The sequence below is a fragment of the Zeus faber genome, assembly GCF_960531495.2.
Source record: "Zeus faber genome assembly, chromosome: 14".
NCBI classification, from domain to species: domain Eukaryota; kingdom Metazoa; phylum Chordata; class Actinopteri; order Zeiformes; family Zeidae; genus Zeus; species Zeus faber.
The window spans coordinates 3,819,503-3,830,200 of record NC_137200.1 but is presented as its reverse complement, the minus strand read 5'-3'; the positions used below and the strand labels follow the sequence as shown (position 1 = coordinate 3,830,200).

At 49.6% G+C, this 10,698-nt stretch overlaps 1 protein-coding gene across 1 annotated transcript in view; it reads left to right on the top strand.

Moving 5' to 3' along the window:
* The window catches only part of LOC307239676 (rho GTPase-activating protein 26-like), a 116,012-nt gene that overhangs the window by 55,331 nt on the left and 49,983 nt on the right, over nucleotides 1-10,698 (top strand). Inside the window, exons 8-9 of the mRNA XM_080013189.1 lie at nucleotides 1-129; nucleotides 9,119-9,219. The exon at nucleotides 1-129 is cut by the window's left edge and continues 1 nt beyond it. Coding sequence (XP_079869315.1) covers nucleotides 1-129; nucleotides 9,119-9,219 — 230 coding nt within the window. The remainder of the gene's footprint in view (nucleotides 130-9,118; nucleotides 9,220-10,698) is intronic.

Genomic DNA, 10,698 nt, shown 5'->3' with positions numbered 1-10,698 from the left:
CGAGGAACCGCTTCGAGAGCACGCGGTCAGAGGTGGAGAGCCTGATGAGGAAGATGAAGGAGAATCCTCACGAACACAAGAGTGTCAGCCAGCACACCATGGAGGGATACCTGTTCATTCAGGAGAAACGTACGAATTATACAATAAATAATAAATATACAAGCGCTTTCGTGTGGCTTTACACTACCTTAGTGTTTTTTTTATAACAGTAATATCACATTTTTATTAAGAACTTATTTTTCCAATTGCCACAGTCCATCCAACGCATTTGCAGCTTAACGTCCTGTTTCTAGTCTCTAACATTAGTGCTGATGTAGAAAAAAGTGTAAATAAACTGTCCCGACAGTGGGGACACGTTTTTTTTTTTGCTTGAACAGTCCCTTAACTCACTTGTGTTTAAAAATGTTGTTTCATACATGTAGGGAACAAACTAAAATAAAAAGACAGGCAAGCAGAGTCCCTCCATTGATTCACCCGATCTGCAGCAGCTGAGCGGCTCCGGAATGGAAGCCTGCACCGCCTGTCTGCAGCTGTGGCTTGACCACACCCCTTTGTCCAAAGGGGGCCAAAGGGAGCGTGGGCTTGCCAGCCAACAGCCGACACCCCCCCCGGAGCGGGAGAGGAAGTCGGCTACGACCATCTGGGCGCCGGCCTGTGGATCACCCGAAAGTTGAAGGGTTGTCGGGCCAGGTACCACCAGGTGATCCGCGCATTGGTGTCTTTCATATGGTGGAGCCATTGTAGTGAGCCGTGGTCCGAACAGAGGGTGAAGGCCCTACCCAGGAGGTAATGGGTGGGTGGGTGACAGCCCACTTTATCGCCAGACATTCCTTCTCTACGGTGCTGTACCTCGTCTCCCGCTCTGCAAGCTTGTGGCTCATGTACAGCACCGATCGGTCCACACCCTCGACCTCCTGAGGCAGAACGGCCCCAAGCCTCCTGTCCGACGTGTCCGTCTGCAGACAGCAAGGAAGAGCAAAGTTAGGGGTATGCAGTACAGGGTATGCAGTACAAACGCCTCCTGGCACGGCTCTGACCACTGGACTGGATCTGGAGCACCTTTTCGAGTTAGGTCGGTCAAGGGGTTGGACAGTGCTGTCAATTCCGGCACAAACCTCCTATAGTACCCGGCCAGCCCCAAAAACTGCTTTACCTCCTTCTTAGTCTTGGGTCTCGGCGTGTTCATGACCATGGTGTCTTATCCACCTGGGGTCGGAGCAAGCTCCCCTCAAGTGGTACCCCAGATACCGTACCTCCCTCTGCCCAACCGTGCACTTCTTTGGGTTGACGGTGAGCCTGGCGTGCCTCAGGGACAATATCACTGCGTCCACATGCTGCAGGTGCCGCCACCACATATTGGTATGAATAATCACGTTGTCTAAGTAGGCAGTGGCACTGGCCGCATGTGTAAGCAGGACTGAAAGGTCTGAAAGGTCGCAGGGGCACCAAACAACCAGAATGGAAGCACGTGAAAATGGTAAATGCCTTACGGTGTGGAGACAGCCGATCTTTCCTTGGACTGCTGGGACAAGGGAATTTGCCAGTAGCCTTTGGTCGACTCCAGCGTCGTAAAATAACAAGCCGTACCTAACCGGTCGAGAAGCTCTTCCACGCGGGGCATTGGGTAGGCATCTAATTTTGACACCGCTTTCACCTTCCGGTAATCTACCCAGAACTGCACCGACCCATCGGGCTTACCCACGAGCACGATGGGGCTGGACCATTCACTCGTAGATTCCTCTATTACCCCCATGTCTAGCATGGCCTCTAATTCCTCCTGCAGTATTTTGCTTTTGTGGTCGGGCAGGTGATACGGCCAGGAGCGCACCTTCACCCCCGAGGTCATCTCCACATGGTGGAGTATGGGGGCCGTACGCCCGGGCAGGGGACAGAAAATGTCAGCAAAGCACCACTGCAGTGCCACAACGTCCGCGCTCTGGCCGGGAGAGAGATGTTCACTTAAAAGGGCCGTGGTGCGATCTGCCGGCTTTGGAACCTCTGGCCCCAACTAGTCTCTCTCAATCGTCGCTGTAGCCAGTGCTATGGGCATGCCTTTCCTCTATTCTTTTAGGAGGTTTAGGGGGTAAATTTGGGCAGCCTCCCCATCTGTGCGTTTGACTTCATAATCAACCTCCCCCACTCATGTGACCATGAAGGGCCCTTGCCACTTCGCTAGTAATTTCGAGCTGGATGTAGGGAGCAGTCTCCCGATGAGAATTGTCCTAACCAAGCCCCCCTGCCATACAGGCGGCGCTGACATTCCCGGCCTGGAACAAGTTCTCCCGTGATTCCTACACTAACGTGTGTAGCTTTGCTCTCAGGTCCAGGGCGTACTGGACAGGAATTCCTTTGTGAAACAGCACCTGCACCATATTTTTGGCCGTAATACTGCGCAGTGAAACTGCTTCGGGATATCGGGTCGCATAGTCCACTCGGACTAACACAAATCGATAGGCCCGAGCACTGCGGTCTAATGGCCCGAAGAGATCCATAGCGATTTTCTCGAACGGCGTCTCAAGGGGAGGGGCCTCAAGGGTGCTCTGGGAATAGCCCATGAATTCACCAGCTGACACTTGGGACAGGCGGCACAGCCCCGCTGCACAGCCACCCAGATGCCCGGCCAGTAGAAACAGGCCATTATCCGCTCAAGTATTTTCTCATGTCCTAAATGAGGGGCCATTGGGTTTTAATGAGCCGCCTAGAAGACTAAACCACAAAGGTTTTCAGGGACAAACAATTGGCTCTTCTCCCAACTGAGCATTACGATTCACTCGATATAATCTATCCCTAATCACCGCGAAATACAGGTGAGTGAGTGCAGCATCCGGACGCACTAACACGCCATCGATTTTATCTACCCACTCAAAGGCCCCATGAAGCGTATCATCTCGTGATTGTTCCAGAGGAAAATCCTCCATTGAATGGAGGATTCTGGGGAAGTTCCCACCTGGGGCTCCCCTCTGGTGACCTCCGCCGGTGCCACTTCCCTATCGCTGTGTGCCGCACTACACTCACATATGCCCACAGACCGTGAGTGCACACCCGCGCTTATTTCATTGAGACATCGAAACGCGGCCAATATGTAGCTAAAATCAGGGTGTGCAACAGGCGGGAACTGACCGCAGCCTTTACCATAGGCTTTTTTTCCCTTATAGCGAATTTCGAGCCACACTATCGGATATGTGTGAATATCATAATACCCAAGAGGTATTATGCCCCTCCTGGAGCCCCAGAAGGGAGAATGGTGATGGCCGCCAGATCCGCGGCGCTGGTACCGGCTGGTCCCTCGACGACTCCCGCCCCGGATCAAGGCGCGGGCCCTTCTGTGGTCCCTGACGGTCCCTCGTTGGGCCCCTCTCTGGTCCGGTGTGGTAAGCGGTGGTGTGGGCATAGGCCTTGGCATTGTCCTCCACTAGGGCTATGGCGGCTTGTAGGGAGGATGGTCGTGACAACGTACCCAGCTAGAGGAGCGGGCCGGGAGATTGACAACAAACTATTCTATGGCCACCGCTTCGACGATCTGGTGCAGGGAACGCCCCCCTGGTCGTAGCCTCTGCTGGGCCGCGTCCAGGAGCTGCTGGGCGTGCAGGAACGACTGGCCCGTGGTGTCGTAGGGGAGTGACTGGAGGCGCAGGCGGTGGCCCTCGGGTGTCCTTCCGACCTGTTCCATCACCACCCTCAGGACGACAGCGTAGCTCATCCGCTGCTCCGGCGGTAGGGCATGTGCCGCCAGCTGGGCTTCTCCCGGGAGGAGGGGAATAAGGCGCCACGCCTGCTCGCGGTCTGTCCAGCCGGCCGCCTCGGCCATTTCTTCAAAGTCGGCGAGGAACGCCTCAGGATCATCCTCCCCCATCATCTTCTGTAGCATGGGGACGGGGGAGCCCAGCGATCGTTCCTCACCGAGTCTGGTGTGCTCTCGGAGGAGGACCTGGATGGCCTGCTGGCTTTCCCGGAGTGCCTCCTGGTCCCGCTCACGGACCCTCGCCATCTTTGCCATTGTGGAGGTGTGTTGTGGCGCAGAGCCAAGGAATGAGGAAGAGGAGGTAGGTGGAGGCGAAACAGCGCCGGTTGGCATGTATTTATTGCTGTCTTTAAAAAAAAAAAAGGTAGATTGTGGGCCAAAATGAAACTCAAAATGAAAATAGTCCATGTGCTTCAGCACTTTTAGTGACTCACACTGTCGTGTCCAGCGGCTTACGTGTTGGGCTTGACTCGCCCAGTCCCACATGTCCCACAAGCACGCCCATCCTCTGCGGGGACAACCAAATATTCATTATTTCCTGTGTTTGGGATCGGACGAATCAATAGAGTGCCTCCGTTGAGTCGCCCGATCCGCAGCAGCTGAGTGGCCCCGGAATGGGAGCCTGCAGCAGCGGCTTGACCACACCCCTTTGTCTGCCACAGTGTTCTACAGCAAAAGGGGACAAAAGGTTACTGTAAGTCATCTGGTTATGTCAAATAGTATGAAAACTGGTGTTTTTCTATTACATTTCCTCCCTTTTATCATTTCATGATAATGTTTAAAAAACATACCACAAATTGCAAATACAGCAAAATTCATAGTCATGTCCGGCCAGAGCCTTGCGACGTAGATGTCATGAGGAGGCAATCTTAAATGGGGGCATCATCATAGGGGTAAAACGATGAACCTGAAACAACAAGTAGGAAACATATAGTGCCTCTAAGGCCACACATGCCACCGTCTGTGGCAGGGGCGAACATTGGTGTCCATTGTTGGCAACTTGAGCTTAGTCTTGGGCAATGTTTGTCTCTGGAACGTGTATGGTGTAATGTGTGAATCAGAAGTGGTCAGAAGCGGCGCAAGGCTCGCACTTCAGCCGTGACGAGTCAACGTAGACCTTTTAGCACTGTTGTGCTGAGGGGTCTGAGTCGTCCGACGGTTCTGGAACACGTTGGCAGTGGCTAGCGTGGACCCAGGTTGCCCTTCTCATCACCTTTACAGCTGTTTGGGTGACCAGGAGGATTTGGAATGGTCCCTGCGTGGTCCCTGTGTGGGGAGTGCGTCTTTTACCTGGAGATGGATGTTGCAAGTTTGGGCTGTAGGAAACGTTCGGGTCAGTCATGCATTCCCAGTGGTCCTACAACTGGCAGCGCAGTGTCCAGGGGCAGAGTTCCTCCCACGTGTCTGCTGTGGCCTTAGCCAAGGATACCTGTGGTGTTGATTGCGGGACTCTGAACTGGGACCTAGGGTGGCACTGAGGACCCCCCGGTTGCCTGGGGTGTGACTCAGGAAGTGTGACAGAAACAGAACATCGGTGATCAGTCCAATACATCATACATAACAAAAGTCTTTAATTTCTACATCCTTCTCTTAACCATCCTATTTCATACTCTGCATCTCTCCCTGTGTGTACATCTGCTGTGCAATGTAAATCCTGTGGGCACATGAGAACCTCAGTGACGTTGTGTGCATGTAGCAGTGCGATGTATCAGTTATTTGGAGAGTGTAGAGCGGTGTGTGAGAGCTTCCAGTCTTACACATAGAGTGGCGTGGTAGGGCTGTATTTGATCATACTGTATTCAACATTCATGTCTTCCATTTGCATCATATACACTCCTTCAGTAGTTGAAACCAAACAGAAGCCAGACTCACACATTAGATGGGACCTATCAGGTTAATTGGGCAGCATTGGGAAAGCAGAAATGTGTGTTTGAACAGACTTCGTCTGGAGTCCGTACAGGGCAGATGAACTGTGTTATTTTCTTTGACACTCTGTTCTAATGCTCCGATCGAATTAACATACTGTATCTGCCGCTAAGTTTTGGTGGATCAGAAAATGTGTCAGCTTTAACCCCCGTGTGTGTGGCGCCCGAGTCAACGAGGAAGAGAACCTGCTGACCTGCAACCACGAGTGTGTGTATGGGCAGGCTTGTGTATGGCTCGGAAGTGTATTTTAGCAGTACCAGTGACTTCTCCTCATCCCTTTGGAGAAATTGTATCAACATATTTTCTCGGGTTTGTGTGGAATTCAGCTGGTGTGGGTGTGTTGGTGTTGTTACCACCTTGGGGTATGCCGTCATCAGTGTCCGGTCTCTCGTCTGGTGCTCACCCCGGTCCCCCTGTCGGCACCGCCCCATGTTAGTCAGACCCCTGGTGTGCCATCCGGTCATTGTGACGTGGTTTTGCTAGGCATTCCTTGGCCCAGTGTCTGGATTTGCCACAGTCTAAACAGGTGTTGGAGCCTGTGGTCCTCATTCCTTATTCACCAGCATGGAACGGAATTCTTGATACCTGTCCTTGTCCGCGTCCACACCCTCTGCCACAGCTAACTGTAATGGAACATCTGAATAACAGCTAGGTGGAGGGCCTCCTGACGTTCTCCTGATGTTCTTTCTGGCCCTTGGCTTTTTCTTTGGCGAGTCGCTCAGCATGTTTGGCATGAGTGAGAATGTCTGTCATTCTTGCAGTGTCCCAATTAATACAGGTCTTTTTGACTTGTAAGGCGAGTCGGGCATGGCGGCCATGCAGGAAGCTGTTTCTCAGATGAGCTTCCCATGGGGTCATTCATGCCCCTGGTGCAGGTTTGGTCAACCCGCTGTGTGAATTGTGGGCTACCAGCAGTCGTGCATGGTAAACCTCCACGGTGTCTTCGTCACGTTGTTTGCGGGTGGAAGGGTGGAGGCTGGACGAAGACCATCTCTGGTTGGATCAGTGTCGGTGGGGCCACTGGAGGGGGGGCAACATGGCGATGCGTCCAGTAGTTCGCTGTCCTGCACTTTGAGAAACTGAGACACGGCTAAGGATGTGCCTTTCCCTTCTCTAGACTTTCTATCCCTAGTCTGAGCTTCCTCCAACCACATTCCATAAGCCTGCCAATCCCCCATAAACCTACGTCCTCTCTTTCTTTTCTGTCTATAATTCTCTTCGTCGTAAACTTTCCCTCAATGTTCCAGTTGTGTGCGGCTGAAACTTCCTCCTGCGGGGAAACCATGACGATTAACCCATTCACCTATTTGAGTCAAACTTTGTTGACCGTAATTTTTCAACATAAAATTTATGTTTGGACCGATAGTTATATCATTGTCCTTGGGTTTGCTATTGTACGACCCCATTGTAATTTTTAATTTTTAAAAATGTTATTTAAAAAAAAAAATTATTTCAATTGTGATTTTCTTTTGACCTGGAGATTTCTTTCATGTCAATTGGTGTTTCCTTATTCTCCATTTTTATCTATTTCACGTAATTAATACCTAGTATGTTATTACGGTCTCAATAGATAAACCAAATTCTATTTCACATACATTATTACGGTCTCAATAAATTGCTCTATTTCATATACCTTATTATGTTCTCAATAGATAAACCAAGTTCTATTTCACGTAGATTACTGTGGTCTCAATAAATAACTCTATCACGTACCTTTTTACAGTCTCAACATAACCCTAGGGCGCTTTTTCTGTAAAGCTTACTTACATGCTTACATTACATTTAGCAGACGCTTTTATCCAAAGCGACTTACAATTATTCAAACACCGACGGACGCAGCCATCAGGAGCAATGAGGGGTTAAGTGTCTTGCTCAAGGACACTACAGCATGCTAGCAGGAGGAGCCTGGGATCAAACCGGCAACCATTAGATTACTAGATGACCAGCTCTACCTCGTGAGCTACCATCCCCAGTAAAACATAGTCGTCACTATATTTACAGGTTTCTTCTAAACCTCACCAATGTCTTCACTTAAGAAAAATCTGTCAATAATTAGAGCATAAAATTAATTTTGAATTTTGGTTAAAACTTGAAAGTCTTTGTTTATTTCAAACAACACAATTTCTTGCCTTTTCTTTTCTTGCCACAATTTCTTCCCCCCCCTGATTTTAGCCAACAGCTGGGAACTAACCCAAGCCTTCATCATATGCTTTTTTCCCTTAAACTGAATATGTGTGAATATCCCCATGCACACAACAAATATCCACCCACGATGCCTCTACAAATGGTCGAACTGAGTCCAGCAAAGCCTGATGTCTACCCCCTTGTAACCTTACCGGCACACGGTAGGCCCCTTCCTGACCGGGGTAGGGATCCGACGGGCCGGCAACCCGAATGACCTGGCCGACCTCCATGATGGGGCAGTCCCGGAAGTCGTGGTCGTGTCACCTGCATCACCAGCATACCTGCCCAGACGTCCGCCCAGCTTCCGATGGTCCCGGGGCTGCGCCACTCTGGAGGAATCGGGGGGTGGAGCCGGATAGGAGGTGGCCTCCCACCAGGGATCGTCACCTCCTCTGGCAGGGGAAGGGGCGGGAGGTGGGCCCCTCCTGGAGCCCTGGAAGGGAGGAGGATGGTGGTGGCTGCAAGGTCCATGGCGGTGACACTGGTCGGTCCCGCGACAACTCCCACGCCGGTCCAGGCTCCCTTGGTGGGCCCCTCTCCGGGCCAGCGCGGTAGGCGGAGGTGTGCCAATAGGCTTGGTCGGCGTGGTCCTCGGCGAGAGCTATGGCGGCTTGGATTCGCCCGATCTGCAGTGGCTGAGCAGCCCAGGAATGGGAGCCTGCACTGCCTGTCTGCAGCGGCGGCTTGGCCCGCCACACTGCACTGACACCCTTTCAATACTCAGCTTTTTCCTGGCCGATAAAAAAACAAACAAACAAAAAAGACGTGTCTTGAATCGATCGCCGTTAGACGATTTAATCATAAATCTGCCCCAGCCAGTCCAGTGTGTGTGGGTTTGCATGGGTCCATAAATGTGTGGTTGTATGTGTGTGGTTGGGTGTCTCTTACACACACACATACAGACAAAAAAGCAGTAATGAAATGCTAGTACAAGAGGTCAGACTCTCCTGGGGTTTTTTTAGTATTACTTTATTTTCCGATTTAATTTACACCAGGAGAATACCAAAATTTGTGCCATAATTACTGCACTTTTTATTGCATCCTTTTTTTTGGTTTACTAAATAAACTTCTCAGATAAAACATTTATCTTTTCTTCTTTCTTCTCATTTGAGAGAGAATAGGGTGAAAGAGTAGAACCAATGTTTCTAAATCACACATTTTTAATGACTTGTTGAATTTTTCAATGAATTTTGTTTTGATTGCAACATTTATATTGTTTCACTCTTTCACTTTAACAACCATTCTCTCTTTCTTTCCCTCCGTCAGGTCCATTTGTGTCTTCTTGGGTGAAGTACTACTGCACGTATCACCGGGAGCCTAAGAGGATCAGCATGGTGCTGTATGACCAAAAGTCGGGCGGGAAAGTGGTGGGTTGTTCTATCTGTCCATCTGTCTATCTGTCTTACATTAACAATTACATTTTAAAAATACATTGACCATTGGAGCAACCGAACATAAGTCCTGGCTCTAAATTCCTCCAGATAAAAGTGCTAGATAGCTGTCAGGAATCTGAATAAAATAGTCTCATTAATATATATATATGTATATCTATCTATCTATCTATCTATCTATCTATCTATCTATCTATCTATCTATCTATCTATCTATCTATCTATCTATCTATCTATCTATCTATCTATCTATCTATCTATCTATCTATCTATCTATCTATTTATTTGTTTATTTATTTATTTATTTATATATTTATTTTTATGTTATTGCAGTATGATAAGCACCCATGTTAGTGCATTACGTCAAAATAACAACTTAAAAGCTAGTCAACATCAACAACTCATGTGTTGTTTGTGCATTGTCAGTACAACAACTTTAAGCTAGTCATCCTCAACAAATACAAGAATAGTTAGTCCTAGCAAGGACAGGATCAGGTATTAAGATGTTCCTGAAAAAGCAGGGTCTTCAGGTATTTCTTGAAAATGAGTGTGTATGCAGAGCGTAACGAGCTGTGTAGCTTATTCCACCACTAGGGCACCATGCGAGAGTCTGGATTGAGAACATATTCCATGTAGTGGAGGCACCACCAGCTGCTCATTTGCAGACCTCAGAGAGCGGGTTGGGGCATATGGCCTGATACGTGATTCAATGTGTGTGGGTGCAGATCCAGTGACTGCTCTGTAGGCCAGCATCAATGATTTGAAGCTACACGGTGGCAGTGGAGAGAGATGAAGAGAGGCGTGACGTATGCACGCTTTGGCTGATTCAAATCTAGGGGCGCTGCTGCATTCAATGCACACTGGTAGACCAGCCAGCAGAGCGTTGCAGTAGACTAGTCGTGAGATAACATGCACCCGGCCACGAGCTGTGCCCTGTTCCTCCGACAGATACCATCTGATCTTCCTGATGTTGTACAGGGTGAATATGCAGGATCAGGAGACAGGGAAATTTGATCATAGAAAGTTAGCTGGTTATGAATCACTACCCCAAGATTTCTAGCAGACTTGGATGATGTTAATGATGTCGAGCTGAACATTCTTGCGGTGTTGAATGGTTGGAATTACCGGGATGATGAGGAGTTCTGTCTTGGAGAGATTTAGTTGGAGGTGGCGTTCCTTCATCCAGACAGAGATGTCTGCGAGGCATGCCGAGATTCTCGTAGAGACAGTGGTATCTCTGGAGGAAAGCAGAGGTAAAGCTGTGCGTCATCAACGTAGCTGTGGTAGGAGAAGCCATATGGCTGGATGACCGATCGCAGTGAGAGGTGTACAGTCAGAAGAGAAGGGGGCCAGGCATAGATGCCTACAGGACACCGGTCCTTACCTGGTGTCACTTGAACACCTCTCCCTTCCATGACACCCTGTAGGATCTACACGAGAGGTAAGACTCGAACC